This window comes from Oncorhynchus mykiss, chromosome 17 (genome assembly GCF_057628025.1).
Source record: "Oncorhynchus mykiss isolate SJ-2025 chromosome 17, ASM5762802v1, whole genome shotgun sequence".
Classification (NCBI taxonomy): Eukaryota; Metazoa; Chordata; class Actinopteri; order Salmoniformes; family Salmonidae; genus Oncorhynchus; species Oncorhynchus mykiss.
Window position 1 is genome coordinate 57,874,664 of NC_143038.1, and position 21,098 is coordinate 57,895,761.

At 44.8% G+C, this 21,098-nt stretch overlaps 1 protein-coding gene across 2 annotated transcripts in view; it reads left to right on the plus strand.

Moving 5' to 3' along the window:
• The first annotated feature begins 197 nt into the window (after positions 1-197).
• Positions 198-21,098, plus strand: part of LOC110494552 (protein NDRG3) — a 49,800-nt gene continuing 28,899 nt past the window's right edge. The window contains exons 1-3 of one of the 2 annotated variants that reach the window (XM_021569721.3): positions 198-674; positions 16,579-16,647; positions 19,534-19,566. In XM_021569721.3, coding sequence (XP_021425396.3) covers positions 16,606-16,647; positions 19,534-19,566 — 75 coding nt within the window. In that variant the 5' untranslated portion in view covers positions 198-674; positions 16,579-16,605. The remainder of the gene's footprint in view (positions 675-16,578; positions 16,648-19,533; positions 19,567-21,098) is intronic. The other variant, XM_021569719.3, reaches the window with a different exon arrangement.

Sequence of the window (21,098 nt, forward strand, 5' to 3'; positions counted from 1 at the left end):
ATATCAATTGTGCTCTCTTGCCCACACATTTTACTACACAATTCAGCCCCCCCCCCCCCCCCCCCCCCCCCCCCAATATATAATAATAATTAATGTGGTTGTCTCCATGGCATGAGCACTTTCAGTAAACAGTCCTACTGAGCCCTACATTTAAACAGCTGGTCTGGAAATACAACAAGAAAACAAGCTGGCGATTTAGATCAAAATAAGTTTGTAACATGTTGCAGCAGCACATCCTGTTTGTATGCTTATACAATCAGTTGAGGATTGAAAATAGAAACTCCATGTGAATTCTAAGCGCATAATCTCCGAGAAATGGGTCAACACATTGATGGGAATGATGGGCCCCCATCTAAAAGAAAATAAGAAAAAAATGGTGTACTGTATGTACACAGTATCTGGACATCTTCTCAGTTAACCTCTTGGGGGCGTTCGAATTTAATTTGTACTGCCGCCTCGTATTGGCTGCTTCGTTCGTTTCTCTTGTCCTCCCTAATGTCTAGGACGCAATGTGTAGTTCCGCCTTGAAAGAGTGACATCGAAATAGTAATACTAGTTGGAATAGGGAAGGAATTAGGCAAAGAGAAGGTGCGGTTTTAAACACCGGTATTTAAACATAAATCTATCCTGGAGGATTTGACGCGGATCGAACGGATACGTCTGCAACCCAAACGGTAAGTGTCGATCGAGACAACATTTTCTAATAGGCTGTTGTGCCAAATGCAGATGTGGCCATTGGTGTCGATAACCCACCAGCTCGCGGTTTAATTTTGATATGATATTCCATATCCATTTTCCAGGCAGTTCTATTGTAGGCCTAGGTCATTTCTATGAGTAGTCTAAATCAAACATCACAATTGTATCAATCCGCGATTCCCATTTTTAGGATATTTCCTGTTGAATGAGTAACTTATTTTTCATGAGTCACAGGTTTGTTACTTAATACCGTATCATTGGCCCATATCTACAATGACTCAAATTCAACATCGAACGGTTAGGAAGGTTACTGTATGTTGCTGAATATTTCTGTTACTGTTTCACCATCCTCGATCTACAACTTGGTGCCTGTTCGACCCTCGTGTCTGGAACCTTTCATTATAATATCCACGTTACAAAGCATGCATAGTTTACGGAATTATATGGTTGCTTGCTTCGTGCTCAATAATACATTAATGTATGTTAGTGCTGAATGAAACAGACATGACTTGGCAAGTCCATGCTGTAGTTGGCAACTGGTGGCGTGGAGATATTACTTATCATTCTTCTGGCACTACATGACATTGTCAACAGTCACCTGGTGAAGGTCACTCTGGTGTAGGTCATTGGATTCAGGTGTGACCTCAACGCAGGTGTTTGAATTTAGTTTTTGGGAGGGAGTCCTCCCATATTGAATGATTTCAACAATGCCATATCATTACCAAAGCAGGGCAGAGTTTACACAACAAACAGTGACATAGTTTCCAGTTGTCATTCACAACAGTGCTCCCATTCAAATACCACTACATGCTTTTTGTGAGTTTATTATGGTCTTACGGGGCTTTAGTATGTGACTGAAAGATTGACCAAAAGTATACTTTGGACAGTGTTATCATAATAGTATTATATTCAATTGGGAGGGAACTGCAGTCCATCATGGTTAATTATCACTGTAAAAAGTCATGCCTAACTGGTTGGAGTGTTTACAAGTTGTTGATTAGCCATTGTCCATGCTGAGAAGTTGTTTAGAAGGAGACCAATGTATTGGACATTTCTCCTACGTATACTACACCTGAGACCATGTTGTACAGGTAAACACCACAGGTATACACACACACAAAGGAGATTCCTGACTACCCCATTCCCATAACTGAGGAGTTTGGTGATGGAGAGACGTGAGACTTTTAACGGAGTTAGAAAGATGAATGTCAGGGAATACTGGCCACAGGGGAGATGAAATATTTAATTAAGCTGTGCTGGCTGTCAGCCAGTCAGATTGAAACTAACAATCACCTCAGCTTGTCTGTCTGTCTGTCTGTCATGGCTAGAGGGAAAAACAAAGCCCTGTAAACCATGGCAACGAGAGGAGTCATGTGTTTTCACACCTCCAGGAACACATCCATGTCTTACTCTCAGGCTGTTAACATTTCTGATAGTGAGTTTTCTAGTAGTGAAGCCCCTGGCCTAGAGTATCAGACAACTTCACTGATTGTAGTTGTTTTCTCACTCTCTGGTCAGTATAGTTATGTGCTACTGTGTCTATATACCCTTATCTAAATGTGTTGTGTTTGTTTGACACATGCACAAATTCACCTAATTCCCCCTAAAGCAGTGATGTGTCTCTAGTTTCTGTAGACGAACAGTGTGCATGTAATTCAAGCTTTGCAAGTCCCAGCAGTCTGTAGCGGTACCTGCTTTGCGCAGCAGGTTATCTGCTAAGTGGAACTATCAGAGGAAAGAGCTGATGCACAGGATCCTGTCCTGTGGCAGTGCCTATATATCTCCTTTTCACAACCTGGGGCTATGCTATACTTATATGGTCAGTCTTGTTACATTGTAATAACACTAAGTACATAGGCCTACCTAGTCTATATCTCCTAACACACAATACCAAGGTGATTGGTGTGTATAGTCTGTGCTGGACATTGTAAACCTCTCAAAGCCCCTGTACAGTCTCCTCGTGGTCATATGAAGCTCCTGTGGTATCCTTTCCTCACATTTGTCGGTAATGCTAATCTCTTGGATCAGACCTTTGGGAGCTGTCTCTCTCTGTTCTTTATCAGCATCAGCAGCAGCAGCAGGTGGTGAGGGAGGGAGGGAAGGAGAGAGAGAGAGAAAAGGGAATGAGCGCAGGTGGCCGGCTTGTTGATCCAGGAAGATGGAGTGATTCCAAGCTGGACCTCTGGATACCCTGTGCTGTCCTTCACTGCTGCCTGGGTACACACACACACCTCTGGATACCCTGTGCTGTCCTTTAATGCTGCCTGGGACACACACACACCTCTGGATACCCTGTGCTGTCCTTCACTGCTGCCTGAGACACACACACACCTCTGGGTACCCTGTGCTGTCCTTCACTGCTGCCTGGGACACACACACACACACACACACACACCTCTGGATACCCTGTGCTGTCCTTCACTGCTGCCTGAGACACACACACACCTCTGGATACCCTGTGCTGTCCTTCACTGCTGCCTGGGACACACACACATCTCTGCTGCAGTAAAAAGAAACATCGGCTCTGGAGACAGAAATGTAGTCTAGTAACATGACCACAGAGACTTACTCAGTCGACATCCGGCTATCTCTACACAGTTGGATATTCTCAACAAGCTTTAAGTTGCTGTGAGAGTGTCCAGTGACTGAACTTAAAAACTCTGATCGATTCAGGTTTTAATGTCACATGCACAAGTACAGTGAAATGCCTTTCTTGCAAACTCAAAGGCCTATGGACTGGACAGTAATTAATGGATGTTTACTATTCGTTCTTTGTCTTCTGTTAATGGAAAGACTGCAGTTCTGCTGTGTTTACCTTTGGTTATAGATTTCTGATGTTTCTAATGTTCTGTAGCTAAAGCACCTCTTGTGAGGGCTTTGCTGGTCTGTGCTCTGTTCCACAAAACATTTCACAGACAGGTCAATGCTTGTGGTCAGGCTCCTCCCATGCATTAGTAACCACCACAGGAGGTTGGTGGCACCTTAATTGGGGAGGACGGGCTCGTGGTAATAGATGGAGCGGAATGGTTTTAAATACATCAAACACATGGTTTCCAGGTGTTTGATGCCATTTCATTCGCTCCATTCCAGCCATTATTATGAGCTGTCCTCCCCTCAGCAGCCTCCTGTGATAACCACTACACACTCAGCCTTCAGAGGAGGGAGTCAAACGATGGAATGTCTCAGATAAGGTAAAGAGTTTAAGGATTTTATCAGGTCCAGAAAATGAAATACCCTACCAGTTGTAATTGCAGCGAAGCAAATTGACAATATGACGCCCCAGTAAATTGAATCCCTCCAAGGGCTGTGTTTCTGTGAGTGTAGTTAAATGGAGAGCGAGAGGAACATGACAAACCAACATCAAACACTCATTTACTGAGTGAATAGCACTCAGGGAGATTGGGCCTGTGTTTAATCGTGCGGCTCCCTGGTGAGTCGTGACCCTGCTGTTTGTGGAGTGTTTGTAGTGTACAGAAGAGATATGTGTGTATAGTGTACAGGATAGATCGGTGTGTGTAGTGTACAGGATATATCTGTGCTTGTAGTGTACAGGATAGATCGGTGTGTGTAGTGTACAGGATATATCTGTGTTTGTAGTGTACAAAAGAGATATGTGTGTATAGTGTTCAGGATAGATCGGTGTGTGTAGTGTACAGGATATATCTGTGCTTGAAGTGTACAGAAGAGATATGTGTGTATAGTGTACAGGATATATCTGTGTTTGTAGTGTATAGGATAGATCTGTGTGTGTAGTGTACAGGATATATCTGTGTGTGTAGTGTACAGGATATATCTGTGTTTGTAGTGTACAGGATATATCTGTGTGTGTGTAGTGTACAGGATGTATCTGTGTTTGTAGTGCACAGGATATATATGTGTGTGTAGTGTACAGGATAGATCTGTCACGCCCTGACCATAGAGAGCCTTTTATTCTCTATGTTGGTTTGGTTCAGGGTGTGACTAGGGTGGGTTTTCTAGGTTATTGTATGTCTATGTTTGCCTAGTTTGGTTCCCAATCAGAGGCAGCTGTTTATCGTTGTCTCTGATTGGGGATCATATTTAGGCAGCCATTTTCCCCACTGTGTTTTGTGGGATATTGTTTGTGTGTAGTGGCCTGTGAGCACTCCATGACTTCACATTTAGTTTTTGCTCTTTATTGTTTTTGTGAGTTTCATTTCAATTAAACATGTGGAACTCTACGTACGCTGCGCCTTCAGCTCTCCGCACTTGCTTGAGGAGAGTGTCATCGTTCCGGTACAATGTGTGCCGGTTCTACACACCGTGTCCCCAGTGCGCCTCCACGTCCCGGTACGTCCTGTGGCAGCTTATCGCACTTGCCGTGCGAAGGTAGTCATCTGTCCAGGACACGTTGTGTCAGCTTTACGCTCCAGACCTCCAGTGCGCCTCCTGGGCCCTTTAAGTCCTTTGCCGGTTCTACGCACCGTGTCTCCAGTGTGCCGCCACAGCCCGGTACGTCCTGTGCCAGCTCCCCGCACTTGCCGTGCAAAAGGTGTTATCGAACCAGTACCATTGATGCCGGCTATACGAACCAGGTCTCCAGTACATCTCCACAGCCCGGTACGTCCTGTGCCTGCTCCTCGCACTTTCCCTGAAGTGCGTGTCCCCAGTCCAGTACGTCCTGCTCCTTCTCCCCGCACTCGCCCTGAAGTGCATGTCACCAGTCCGGTGGTGAGGGCGGGAGAGCTAGAGAAAAGGGAGAGAGTGAGCGCAGGTGGCCAGCTCGTTGATCCAGGAAGATGGAGTGATTCCAAGCGGGACCTCTGGATACCCTGTGCTGTCCTTCACTCGCCCTGAGGTGCGTGTCACCAGCCCGGTACCACCAGTGCCGGCCCCACGCACCAGGCTTCCTGCAACGATCCCCAGTCCAGAGCTTGCAGCGACAGTTCCCAGTCCGGAGCTTCCGGTGACAGTTCCCAGTCCGGAGCTTCCGGCGACGTTTCACAGTCCAGAACCTCCAACGACGGTCCACGGTCCGGAATCTCCAACGACGGTCCACGGTCCGGAATCTCCAACGACGGTCAACGGTCTGGAACCTCCAGCTCCATGGCCGGAGCCTTCCCCTGCGCCGATGCCCAGTGTGAGCACGGCGTCCAGTTCAGCTCCAAGGCCACAGTGTTCTTCTGCGTTGGTGCCCAGTCCAGGCACAGCGTCCTGTCCCGCTCCATGGCAGGAGCCTTCCTCTGCGCCGATGCCCAGTCCAGGCACAGCGTCCAGTCCTGTTCCATGGGAGGGGCCTTCCTCTGCACCGATGTCCAGGCACGGTGTCCAGTCCCGCTCCATGGCAGGACCCTTCCTCTGAGCCGATGCCCAGTCCGAGCACGGCGTCCAGTCCAGCTCCATGGCAGGAGTCCTTCTCTGCGCCGATGCCCAGTCCAGGCACGGCGTTCTACCCGGCTCCATATCCGCGAGCGGAATGGATAATTTGCCCCGCACCGGACGTTAGATGCCCACCCGGATCCTCCCCTATTGAGTCAGGTTCCACACTTTTGGGGGGGGGGGGGGGTACTGTCACGCCCTGACCATAGAGAGCCTTTTATTCTCTATGTTGGTTTGGTCAGGGTGTGACCAGGGTGGGTTATCTAGGTTATTGTATGTCTATGTTTGCCTGGTATGGTTCCCAATCAGAGGCAGCTGTTTATCGTTGTCTCTGATTGGGGATCATATTTAGGCAGCCATTTCCCCCATTATGTTTTGTGGGATATTGTTTGTGTGTAGTGGCCTGTGAGCACTCCATGACTTCACATTTCGTTTTGCTCTTTGTTTTTGTTTCAATTAAACATGTGGATCTCTATGTACGCTGCGCCTTCGTCCGACATTCATTACAACGATCGTGACAAGATCCATGTTTGTAGTTTACAGGATACAGTGGGGCAAAAAAGTATTTAGTCAGCCACCAATTGTGCAAGTTCTCCCTCTTAAAAAGATGAGAGAGACCTGTAATTTTCATCATAGGTACACTTGTAATTTTCATCATAGGTACACTTCAACTATGACAGACAAAATTAGAATTTTTTTCTGCAGAAAATCACATTGTAGGATTTTTAATGAATTTATTTGCAAATTATGGTGGACAATAAGTATTTGGTCACCTACAAACAAGCAAGATTTCTGGCTCTCACAGACCTGTAACTTCTACTTTTTTGCCCCACTGTATATCTGTGTTTGTAGTGTACAGGATAGATCTGTGTTTGTAGTGTACATGATAGATCCATGTTTGTTGTGTACAGGATATACAGTGGGGAGAACAAGTATTTGATACACTGCTGATTTTGCAGGTTTTCCCTACTTGTGGCTAGGCCACTCCAGGACCTTGAGATGCTTCTTACGGAGCCACTCCTTAGTTGCCCTGGCTGTGTGTTTCGGGTCGTTGTCATGCTGGAAGACCCAGCCACGACCCATCTTCAATGCTCTTACTGAGGGAAGGAGGTTGTTGGCCAAGATCTCGCGATACATGGCCCCATCCATCCTCACTTCAATACGGTGCAGTCGTCCTGTCCCCTTTGCAGAAAAGCATCCCCAAAGAATGATGTTTCCACCTCCATGCTTCACGGTTGGGATGGTGTTCTTGGGGTTGTACTCATCCTTCTTCTTCCTCCAAACAAGGCGAGTGGAGTTCAGACCAAAAAGCTTTATTTTTGTCTCATCAGACCACATGACCTTCTCCCATTCCTCCTCTGGATCATCCAGATGGTCATTGGCAAACTTCAGACGGGCCTGGACATGCGCTGGCTTGAGCAGGGGGACCTTGCGTGCGCTGCAGGATTTTAAACCATGACGGCATAGTGTGTAACTAATGGTTTTCTTTGAGACTGTGGTCCCAGCTCTCTTAATTTCATTGACCAGGTCCTGCCGTGTAGTTCTGGGCTGATCCCTCACCTTCCTCCTGATCATTGATGCCCCACGAGGTGAGATCTTGCATGGTGCCCCAGACCGAGGGTGATTGACCGTCATCTTGAACTTCTTCCATTTTCTAATAATTGCGCCAACAGTTGTTGCCTTCTCACCATGCTGCTTGCTGCAGGTAATGAGTGGAGAACAGGAGGGCTTCTTAAAGAAAAACTAATAGGTTTGTGAGATGGATTTCTTACTGGTTGATCAAATACTTATGTCATGCAATAAAATGCAAATTAATACTTAAAATCATACAATGTGATTTTCTGGATTTTTGTTTTAGATTCCGTCTCTCACAGTTGAAGTGTACCTATGATAATAATTACAGACCTCTATATGCTTTGTAAGTAGGAAAACCTGCAAAATCGGCAGTGTATCAAATACTTGTTCTCCCCACTGTATCTGTGTTTGTAGTGTACAGGATAGATATGTGTGTGTGTAATGTACAGGATAGATCCATGTTTGTAGTGTACAGGATATATCTCTGTGTGTAGTGTACAGGATAGATCTGTGTTTGTAGTGTACAGGATATATCTGTGTGTGTAGTGTACAGGATATATCTCTGTGTGTAGTGTACAGGATAGATCTGTGTTTGTAGTGTACAGGATATATCTGTGCTGCAGAATGCAGGAATCTGAATCAGAGCTTGCATTCTTATCTCACTGTATTTTTGTAGTTCCTGTACTTTGTCTTTATTTATCAATACGTTATCCCTATCCATCTAGCCTATCTGAATGGTCAGCTTTCGGGCTCTGATTCCATAATACTAAGGGCAGTTTTTACACTGTTGAGCCCTACTGTGGTTGCTAAGCTGTTTGGGTTGGTCTGATGAGCGGTTTTATGTAAATGTTCATGAAAAGGTCATCATGCCTTCACCAGCAGTGCTGCGTAGAGGGGTCGACAGCCCCCTGTGGTTGTCAAGGACACAGCCATCCTCCCTGGCGACCGGGAGAGGAGAGATGGTGCCAGTGGTTTTCTGAGAGGGTCCACCTCTGTCTCTCTCTGGAAGATTAGGTTGTCCTGATCTGTCTCAGTGACAGCCAGCCATGGCTGTGTGTGATGGCTCTATCAGGAGAAAGCCTTGCTTGGTTAGACCAACAGGTCCATACAGTTCTACAGACTGACCTAGAACCAACCTACCTACCTGCCATCCACATAGATACTTTCAGAAACCGGTGGTAAATAAAGAAAACTACCCTAGGTTTTTAATCAAATAATCTAACAGAGAGAATTTGTATGTGGCAGTGTCTTGGTTATCTCTTTGTGTGAACCTTGCTGTTGTCACACTAACATGTACCGATGGCCTTGGGGTTCTGTCATCCATCTCTGGGCCAGTGTTATGTCCTGTAGTGTAGACACATTAGAGCCTTGTATACCTGTTATCTGGAGTTAGGCTCACTGTCACTGTGACTCAACTCTGGTGTGAACCCCTGACTCAGCTGCTCTTTCTCTCTCTACAGTACCTCTCTCTCTACCCCTCTTTTTACCTCTATCTCTCTTTACCCCGTCCTCTGCCCTGCCTATCCACTCCACCTCTCCACTCCTATCTGCACGAGTAAGCAGTGCTAGGAATCCCCTACAGACAGTCCCCACCAGCTCCCGGGCAGGGAGCAAGCAGAGCTGAGTGGAGTGGAGCCAACAGGCAGAGGCAGGCAGGTACTCTATTAGCAGCACTGAGAACCATCAGCCTATTTTTAGCAGGAGTAGCGCTGGTTGCGACCAGGCCCATCTTATAGCTTGCAGTAGATTTTTTGGGAGTCATCCATCTATTGTCATTCCGCTCAGTAGTATGTTTTTTTGAGTTGCTCCTATGCCTTTTGTGAGGGCCGTGTTGGGTCGTAGCGATAATGCATACAAGTTGCTAATGTCAGAATAGGAGGGCAGAGTGTCCATTCTCTAATTAATCTTACTTTGGAATGTTAGACACCTCACCATTTTTTAGCTGGTAGAAAACAGACTATTTTGAATAGGTAGAAGTTAACCAGTGTTATTTTTCAATCTGTGGATATAACATAATGTGGTGTGAACATACACGTATTGCATTCTTCACTGCTAGTGTTGAGTCAGTGTTTCAGTGCAATCTTCATGCTGTATAATCAACCCCTCCTTGATGTATCATTGCTTTTTGTGTCCTCAAAGAGAGGGAGAGCAATAGACACAAGCGCTTCGAACAGTCAAATCACATCGCCCAAAAAGTGCATGGAGTGTAGTGCTCAGAACACCACATGACTTATACATGAACCCCAAAATAGAGCTTGCTGAGTCGGAGAGGCTGAGGATGTAGGCTACACACTGGAAACATGGGAAACTTACTCAAACAATCAGCTCTCATAGACCATCATGTCACGATGATGCCTTATTTATGGTTTATACATATGCTTCCTTGTTGGACTTAATGTTTAAATTGAGTTATCCCGTTTGTTAGTTTTAGTGGCACCACTTTGTGGACAAAATACACTGCAGGTTTTTTGCTTTATTTATAGTAAATCTAGCATCCAGTTTTTCTCCGAATTTTGGAGAAATAATGATTTGAGTCATAATACGTTCTGGGAATCAATGTACTTCTTGGAGCAGGACACAATTCCTTTGAGGCTGTGTGTGTGTGTGTGTGTGTGTGTGTGTGTGTGTGTGTGTGTGTTTTTGTTTGTTTGGGCTTTTTGTTTGTTTAGTCCAAAACTGTCATTCTGTTACCAAACGTTGCATCTGCACTGTTCTTCAAGTAAATGTGTTTTATTATAATTTTCAGTGGAAATTGTTAAAAATAGTACTTATGCATAACTTTGCAATCATTGGTTTGAGTCTCAGTGTCACTCTGTTACTGTGGAATTGCCCTGATGCCTACAGATATGAGGTCTTAAATAAATATGGGAAATGCCTTTTTTAATCTCACAAGACCATTGGCAGATAAAGTGCCCCCTGCAGGGAATAATGCAATGCTTTAAAAGCCCTCTGAGAGTAATGAGAGTAGTAGTAGATGTGCTGAAAGAGAGAGACTTGACAGCATGTTACACTGGTGTGTGTGTGTGTGTGTGTGTGTGCGTGCACTTGAATGTGTGTGGTTATGTGTTTGTTTGTTTGTGGATGTGACAGTCCTGAGTTTAGAGGGGCTTCCCCTCTCAGATCAGTGACTGCTGTGTGCCAGTAAGGGCTCTGATAATGATCTGAGCCTCTCTCTCACACACACTCACACACAGAGACACACTCACACACACACACAGAGACACACACACACTCACACACCAGTGACTGTGGAGCAGGGTTTCCTCTGACACAAAACTGGGTGATGTACTATGAAAAGAGAGACTGTAACAAAGAGAATTGGCAAAGAACACACATGTCTTTCCACAAGGCCGTGGGATGAGCCCCACCTTCTTGGCAGCAGGTAGCCTAGTGATTACCGGATCGAAAGGTTGCTGGATCGAATCCCAAGCTATCAGTCTGTCATTCTGCCCCTGAGCAAGGCAGTTGTTTTATTTTACCTTTATTTAACTAGGCAAGTCAGTTAAGAACAAATTATTATTTACAATGACATCGTAGGAACAGTGGGTTTAACTGCCTTGTTCTGCCTTGTTCAGGGGCAGAACAACAGATTTTTACCTTGTCAGCTCAGGGATTTGATCTTGCAACCTTTCAGTTACTAGTCCAACGCTCTAACCACTAGGCTACCTACCGCTCCAACAGTTAACCCACTGTTCCCCGGGCACTGATGACGTAGATGTCCATTAAGGCAGCCTTCTGATTCAGTAGGGTTGGGTTAAATGCAGGAGACACATTTCAGTTGTACATTTATTTTCCTCTTTTTTTTCAACAGATACGGTGGGGCAAAAAAGTATTTAGTCAGCCACCAATTGTGCAAGTTCTCCCACTTAAAAAGATGAGAGAGGCCTGTCATTTTCATCATAGGTACACTTCAACTATGACAGACAAAATGAGAAAAAAAAATCCAGAAAATCACATTGTAGGATTTTTAATTAATTTATTTGCAAATTATGGTGGAAAATAAGTACCACCTGTATATAGCTTCGCTATTGTTATTTTACTGCTGCTCTTTAATTATTTGCGACTTTTTTATTTCTTTATTTAAAAAAAAATTATTCTTAAAACCGCATTGTTGGTTAAGGGCTTGTAAGTAAGCATTTCACTGTAGGGTCTTCACCTGTTGTATTCAGCGCATGTGACAAATACAATTTGATTAGATTTGATTTGAAATGAGAGGCAGAGAGATAAGATAGATAGACGGATACTGATATTGAGTAAGAAGGAGGAGACTCCACAAGGTCATGTCCCTCCGCCCCTTTACGATCTCCCTATCAAAGCCCTAATCTAGTACCAGATAGGGAGAGAGAGAGAGGGGGGGGGGGGGGGGGGGTGGAGGGGTGGCTCTTAACATTCATCAACTGTCTGTATAGAACCAGGGAATTATTGCCAGTCTTTTGAGTAATGCTTATAGGAGGGCCAGGAAATGAAATCTGTGTGTGAGATTGTGGTTGTGTTTTTCAATATGATTATGAGTTAATTATATTAATGGATTATGTATTTGGATTAATGGATTTGGCTGCTAATCCTTCAACGATCCAGGGAAGTCCATTTAAATGGTCACCTCAATAATTCCCTGCGGTCACCTGAATGAACACATGGTTATGCTACTACACACACTGCTTGTGAATAAGAATTGTGAATTCTAAATGTGTGAATGATGTGTGTGTTGATTCTAGATTGAATACTTTGGCAAAGGTGTGTGTGTGTGTGTGTGTGTGTGAGTGCTCTTCAGTTGAAGTCTATGGTTTTTGAACCGACCCTGTGTTGGGAGGTTGCGTGTGCACTATGACAAAGGAGAGATTTAGTTTGCTTGTATCAATAGGCCTCAGTGCAGTAACAAGAGAGAGTTGGGCCCCAGGAGAACAGACTGGGAAATGAGTAGAGTAATTAAGGCTGGAGCACTAGGAGCTTGCAGCCTCTCAAGCCTGGGTGCTCCTGCTTCACAGGATTCTCATGGGGTGATGGTAGGGAGGGAGGGAGAGAGAGAATCTTCTCCCAGTTCTATTGCTCTGTCTGTCCGACTTGTCTCTCCCCCTCCGGCCAGAACAGAGCAGAGGGATTAGATCAGAACGGAACAGAGTGGAGGAATTGGATCAGAACAGAGCAGAGGGATTGGATCAGAACAGAGCAGAGGGATTGGATCAGAACAGAGCAGAGGGATTGGATCAGAACAGAGCAGAGGGATTGGATCAGAACGTAAGACTAACACTATAGCTGTGTTGTTAATCCCCTGACAGGAAGTGAAAGGGAAAAATGTCAAATGGAGAGATTTTCCCTCTAATTCTCTTACCAAACGAATGGCCTGGGTTAGAGTGCTAAGAATAATCTGGAACTGAGCCCGACACAGTCACAGAATTATACTCTGGGGCGGATTATACACAGACTAAGCGCTGTAAACCGTGTGTCTGAGGGGGTGTGGGCAGCGATGTGGAGCAGCCAGGGCAGACGTTTCTATTCAGATGTTCCACAGACCAGTTAGTTGTTCCTTTCAGATGGTTGCCATAACAGCACCATTGAGTCACATAAAGGAAAGCAGGCCTGGGATCTGTTCTCACTGGTTGGCTGGGAGGGAGGCGGGAGCTTCTAAGGAATTTGTCTTGCCCTGTTTTCCTTGTGTTTTTCTGTATGCCTGACTACTTACCCCAAAGCATCTCCCCCACACAGAGGTTTTTCTGTTCTTTAATTGGGACTGTGTCATCAAAGTTATTTGACCCAAAGATAAAAGGGACAGCCACACAACACAGACAGTCCCTCTATTTCAGCTTGTTGTCAGGGCCCTGCTCTCACAGCAGATCCATCAGCCTGTCATAGGTGACATTAAGGTAAGTAAAATCAGTGTCACCATGACAACATACCTACATAGGTAGGTTAACTCAAGCCACCATGGTGACATTTGGTAGGTCAAATCAGGGTCACCATGCCAACGTCTATAGGTTACCCCAGGGCTAGGGTATCCATGGCGACGTCTTGGTAGGTAGAAATAAGGTCACCATAGCAACATTTGCCATTTAAGGAGGGCTACCTCAGGGTCAGCATCACGACTCTTAGGAAACTGTAATCCATAAAAGGAGCCTCTCCCAGCGTGCACTGCTCTCCAAGGTGAGATGGAGATAGATGGATGGAGAGGGGGGTGAGGCAGGAGGATGAGGCAGGGGGAGGAGTGTGAATGTGTCCTCTCAATCCATCATTCAGCACCGGCTGCTGACAAGGCGGCTACAGGACTCCCTTGTGTGTGTGTGTGTGTGTGTGTATCAGTACTACGCTAAAGCTAATAACACCTCTCCAGCCCAGGTCAGGGGGCCCAGTGTAGTTTCACACACAGGATGGAAGACTGGGAACAGAAGAATACACATTCAGACATTTTAAAATAGGACTATTTTGTCTGTTTAATTCTGTGGTGACTTTCGTGACTCGTGGTTTTCCTCAGACATGATCTTCGGGGATGTTTTTCCTAGTGCTCGGTTCTCAGTCACTGTGGTGCAGTGTAGCGTGATGTAAGAGGCACTACAGGAGCAACCTGCTGAGCGCTAAATTGACCAGGGGAACTGTGTGTGTGCGTGTGCATGTGTGTTTATAAGTGTGTGTATTGGTCTTTATAAACAAGACAGTTAAGAGACATACTGTATTTAGAATATCCATAATGCACCACCAGTCAGACGTTCCAGACAATTAGGTCACATGTATGCACCTCATTGTACTGTGTCAGCTGTTTCCAGAATTTCCCCTTCCCCCATACTATATATTCATCCACGCACATAGCATGTTCTGAGCATCGTCTGATGTCAGATGTATTTAACCAAATGTGACCATCTCTAATGGATTCACAGTCAAATATGTTCCCCCACAGCAAAGCAAACACATTCCCTGTCTATCCATCTGGCCTCTGGGCCAGAGTTTCCCAAACTCGGTCCTGGGTTCCCCCCTTGGTGCACGTTTCGTTTTTAACACTACACAGCTAATTCAAATAGCTAACTCATCATTAAGCTTTGATTATTTTAAACAGCTGTGTAGTGCTACGGGCAGGACTGAGTCTGGGAAACCCTGGCCTAGGCTTTCTCCTTCAACTCTCATTGTCTGGATAATGTGTATCTGAATGACTGGATCGGAAGAAGTTATCATTGGTAAAACCAGATAATGCAGCGTCTCTCCCCAGACCTGCACTGCCCCAATCTGTTTCTCCCATTACAACCTCTATATGTTCTCTTTGTCTCTCATTTGTCCCAAGGCGCTCCTGTCTTAGAATAAACATCACTGGCTTTGTCTCTATGGCAACCACAGCACACACCGTACAATGGAATGTGAGTCTGTTGGAGACCTGGTGTTATTATAGTTGGAACAGGGTCGGGCCATAGGAAATGTACAATACAATCATACACTACAATATAGTACAATGAAATACAATTCAGTACAGTACTGTACAATACAATACAATACAGGACAATACAATTCAACTTCATATCGTAGGATAGCTTTTAGGAACTGTCTGTCTGTCATTTGGGTATAAGTCTACCCTGACCATTCCCGATTGCAGTTGGCCTTTGCTACCGGCCCACTTTCTGCGTCAGTCAGAGGAAGTGTTGGAATGATACAGCCAATACGCTGAATCTGCTCAAGCATGCAGGATATTTGTTTTTCTTTTTTCTCGCTCCTTGTCTAAATATTTTTTTGTTCGTTTGACCCGTATTTGTCAGCAGCATTGCTGGGCATATTTTCATCATACTGACTACTTCTGACGATTGATGTGCAGGCATAGGTTATGGTTTTGATGGTATGTCCAGTCTGTTCCAGGAAGGTAGTAATGTCTTGCCACAGGGCTATATTATATTTCACTCATCAGATGGAGGCTATGCACAAGGGTGAGACACCATAGCAGGTCTGAGAGCAACCTAATGGTTCCTGACTCAAACTGGGATGATGTCATCTGTGGAGTGGATCTGTTCTGGTTGGTTGAGTTCCAGGCTATTCAAGCACATCACCAGCCTACTCTGAAGGTTATATGTTCAGCTCAAGGTTGTTAGAGAGAGGTGGGCCCTGACACAGGAAGTGATTATAGTACTGGAACTCCCATTGGCTGTTGTCAGTCCAATAGCCATGCCCTTTTCTATTGTAGACCAGCCTTCACTGTATTTGTACTGTTACTTTTTAGAGCGATTTTCAATGAATTGTCGAGCTTGTTAATATATGAGTATTAACTTACTAATAAATGCAAGTGAGAGACAATTACAATATGATAAGTTTTATTTTATTATACATGTTGTTAGAAGCATTGACCTAGGCCTGTCTCTTTAGATTCTATCCCCTGTTATCCCCTCAGTCACATGTCTCTCTCGGTGTAATTATTTTCCTTGAAGGGAAAACAAATGAGGAGGGATTTGTGTGGTGTCCCTGCCTGCCTGCCCCCCTGCCTGCCCCCCTGCCTTACTGCTGCCTGGTCCTTAGGTGTACGCTATGTAAGGCTGGGATGACCTTTCACAGAGCAAACAGAGAGGGAGAATGCCCTTCAATCCTTCAACCCTTCAGCTTCATCCTCATCACATGCGTGTCACGGCGATACAGCTCAGGTCTGTGTATGAGGGTCTCAGGGGAGGAATGACAGGGCCAGGTGGGCCAGGGCCACAGCACGACACATTGCCTACTTCTCTCATCCAATACAAATAGATCAATCAGCCTGATGTGTTGTTACTAACCACTCCCATATTAACTAATAGCGTGAAGCTGACATGAATCGGAACAACTTATTGACGCAGCAGGGGTCTCTCAGATCACTGGTATGTTCTGTGTGTGTGTGTGTGTGTGTGTGAATACGCAAATAATAGTCTTTGTATGATAGTATGTGCTATAATTGTGTAGCTCTCATTTCTGAAAGTATGTTATGTGTGGCTTACATAGGATCATTTATTGTCTTCTTCTCTCTCTCTGTCTTCCTCTCAGTTTTGAGTAGAGTGACCAGACAGGAAGATGGATGAGCTACAGGAGATCAAGCCCTTGCTGACCAATAAGGTGAGAGTATGAGATGACCACCTGCGAGGGAGAGTCACACATACACATGCCTATACACTGAGTATACCAAACATTAGGAATACCTTCCTAATATTGAGTTGCGTTCGACGGGGCATGGACTCTACAAGGTGTCAAGAGCGTTCTACAGGGATGCTGGCCCATGTTGACTCCAATGCTTCCCACAATTGTGTCAAGTTGGCTGGATGTCCTTTGGGTGGTGGGCCATTCTTAATACACATGGGAAACTGTTGAGCGTGAAAAATCCAGCAGTGTTGCAGTTCTTGACACTAACCGGTACGCCTGGCACCTACTACCATACACTGTTCAAAGGCACTTAAATATTTTGTCTTGCCCAGTCACCCTCTGAATGGAACACACACACAATCCATGTCTCAATTGTCGCAAGGCTTAAAAATCCTTCTTTAACTTGTCTCCTTCCCTTTATCTACACTGATGTAAGTGGATTTAACAAGTGACATCAATAAGGGATCATAGCTTTCACCTGGATTCACCTGGTCAGTCTATGTCATGGAAAGAACAGGTTTTCTTAATGTTTTGTAGACTCATGTTTTGAGACTTATTCAATCTTATCCATCGTGAACAGTGCTTTCCTCCCCAATCCAGAACTCTGTTCATCAAAGTGAATTATTTAGAATCCCTGCTTCACTGTAGTGAGGGAAGAGAAAAGACTCGAGAAAATAGAGGAATAAGAGTCAATAGAAGAAAAATCAAGGGATGGAGTTAGGCTTAAGAGAGAGATGCAGAGAGATGGAGAGAGAGAGAGAGAGTAGGCAGATGAAGCTTGAAAGCAAGAGGGAGGGGAGGAAAAACGGGAATATCAAAGGGGAACCTTGCAGAAACGCATATTTTTTTTGCTTGAAAGATTCAGATGAGAGAGAGAAAAATTAGCAGATCAAAGCTTTCTTCCCACCATTCCTTATGGACCTCCAGCATCGAGGAGAGGATGAGCTCCCAGCCTGCCTTGGGTTGGGGCAAGTAGAAGGAAGTCAGCCCATCTGTGTAAATTTACCCGTTTTATATTCAGAGGGTACTATTCTGTTCCAGACAGTTCCAGGGCGATATTACAGGCAGTTACAGAAGGTTTTCACCAAAAACAAATTTGGCAGGAGAAGTTCAGCCCCCATTCATTTTCAACAAAGTCACGTGGATAAATGTGGGAATTGTGGGAAGGTGAGCGGAAAGAACCATGCTAGTGGAGTGGTAGAAAAAGTTAAGCTATGCTCTACTTTATGCAAATGTAAATCAAAGTGAAGCCTTGGAGCGAAGCGTTGTCAAGAGGAGGCACGGCCTCTGGTCAAAACCCACTGTTAGGCTTTCCCTGCATCACAGGACATGAGTTGATGTATAGGCTGAGGCAGAGGGTATTGTGTCATACATCATGGGCTGAACAGGCCATTCATCACCTGACAGTGGTGCTGGTGAAGTGGGCTGGCTGTGGACAGACAGGTGGATGGAAGGCAGCACCATGAGCTCCTCTGAATGAATGGGTTTATGGCTGACCTCTCACTCCACCTAGTGGCCAGGCCATCTCATTAAGAATCCAACAGACAGGAGCCTGCAGGATAGATGTGAGGACAGACAGACAGTAATGAGTTGACAGGAGAGGCATACAGGTGATAAATAGGATAGCATATTGAGAGTATGTCAATTAAGCAGTGGTGTTTTCTATCCTGAACAAAAATATAAATGCAACATTCAACAATTTCAAAGATTTTATTGTGTTACAGTTCATATAAGGAAATCAGTAAATTGATATCAATTCTTTAGGATCTAATCTATGGATTTCACATGACTGGGAATACAGATATGTATCTGTTGGTGCATGGACCATAAAACCAGTCAGCATCTCCTTCGCATAAAGTTGATGGCTGTTGATTGTGGCCTGTGGAATGTTGTCCTTCTCTTCAATGGCTGTGCGAAGTTGCTGGATATTGCCGGGAACTGGTACATGCTGTCGTACATGTCGATACAGAGCATCCCAAACATGCTCAATTGGTGACATGTCTGGTGAGTATGCAGGCCATAGAAGAACTGTGACATTTTCATCTTCCAGGAATTGTGTACAGATCCTTGCGATAGGGGGCTGTAAATTATCATGCTGAAACATGAGGTGATGGCTGTGGATGAATGGCACGACAACGGGCCTCAGGATCTCGTCACGGTATCTCTGTGCATTTAAATTGCCATCGCTAAAATGCAATTGTGTTCTTTGTCCGTAGCTTATGCCTGCCCATACCATAACCACACTGCCTCCATGGGGCACTCTGTTCACAACGTTGACATCAGCAAACCGCTCGCCCACATGACACCATACACTTGGTCTGCTGTTGCGAGGCTGGTTGGACATATTGCCAAATTCTCAAAAATTATTTTTGAGGTGTCTTATGGTAGAGAAATGAAAATTCAATACTCTGGCAACAGAGTTCCTGCAGTCAGCATGCCAAACGCAAGCTCCCTCAAAACTTGACAAATCTGTGACATTGTGTTGCGTGGCCAAACTGCACATTTTAGAGTGGCCTTTTATTGTCTCAGCACAAGGTGCACCTGTGTAATGATTATGCTGTTTAATCAGCTTCTTGATATGTCATATCTGTCAAGTGGATGGATTATCTTGGCAAAGGATAAATGCTCACTAACAGTGATGTAAAGAAATTTTGAGAAAGAAATAAAGAAACATTTGAGAGAAATAAACTTTTTGTGCATATGGAAAGTTTCTGGGATATTTTATTTCACCTCATGAAACATGGGACTAACACTTTAAAAGTTGGGTTTATAGTTTTGTTCAGTATAAAATACTGCAGGTGAAAGAATTTCTACCATCCAACACCTCAATAACATATACCATTATTTTCTCTTTTCTCTCAGAATTCACGTAACTTCCAGGACTTTGACTGCCAGGTGAGTGTCTCCAGTTCTAAATGAAGGGTGTTGATTTGTACTGATCATTTTCAGTGATGTGAAAATGAAGGGCCCAGACACTTGAGCTCTTCATTAAGGCCATTCTACTGCCACTGTTTGTTTGTGGAGATTGCATGGCCGTGTGCTTGATTTTTATACACATTTCAGCAATGGGTGTGGCTGAAATCACCAAATCCACTAATTCGAAGGTGTGTCTACATTATTTTTTATTTGAGAACAAATTCTTATTTTCAATGACGGTCTAGGAAGAGTAGGTTAACTGCCTTGTTCAGGGGCAGAACAACAGATTTTTACCTTGTCAGCTCTGGGATTCGATCTAGCAACCTTTCACTTACTCGCCCGATGCTCTAACCACTAGGCTACCTGCCACCCCTACATACTTTTCCACATGCAGATAGAACTATACAGGGTTATTATTAGTCTACATGCATAGGCTACAGTCAGAAATGGATCTTCATTATTTTTGTATCTGCTGACAGTGGTCTTTGCACAGTGCAAGGTACATGCTTATGAAGGTTGCACTTCAACAGTAAGGTGGATGCTGCCTTTCCCAGGGACTGTAAACAGTTAACTAATGCTGGCTTTCCCAGCCTCCATGCAGTCATGCCTGTTCTCTGCATCACGTCCTGGGCTAAATATAGCTACTGCAGGTAGGATGGTAAACATACTCAGTAGAGCAGGGCTGGTGCTCTTTTCCTCCATGTGGGCCTGTCTGCGCACCCACCCCCCCTTCATGCATACACTCAGACACATGTATAGGCATTGTCAGACACACATACACACACTTTCAGACATATTCCTTTTACCACATCCATCGGGACATTGTACCAGCAGAGTTTGCATCTAGCCAGTAAATCCACCAGGATTTGTATGATTATTACAGAGCTCCCATTAGTCATTCTACTGCAGCACTGCTGTGACGTCATCACCCAGAGACGGTGTGTGTGGATGTGGATGGGAAGGGACGACAGGGCCCGATGGTGTGGCATAGGGTATCAGTCTTCATTCTCCACCTGGATGATGCAGTCCCAACCTGAGGATGTTTCTCTTACATCACACTGAGGTAGCCACAATTGATTCATTTTTTTACATTTATTTAGGACAAAACACATCGCGACAAGTGAGACACCACAACACTACATAAAGAGAGAAGTAAGACAAAAACATAGCATAGTAGATGTGTGTCACCCTCCCTCCCTTCACACATTCTTATATGTTTACACTCTTGGCAGGAATTCTGAACAAAATGATGGAGCTAGACATGGCTATTCAAAATGTGATGCTAATAAATGAGTGCAGAATCAGGAGACGTGCTCTGGGAGCTGCAGTGGCACTGAGGGGGGAGTAACGGGGTGCTCAGCTCTGTTCAACATAACAGTTCAGTCCTCCTTAGATCTAGCAGAGACAATGGTGTGATCCATTTCAGATATATTGTTCTATGTACAGTGAGCTCCAAAAGTATTGGGACAATGACATTTTTTGCTGTTGTTTTGGATCTGTACTCCAGCTCT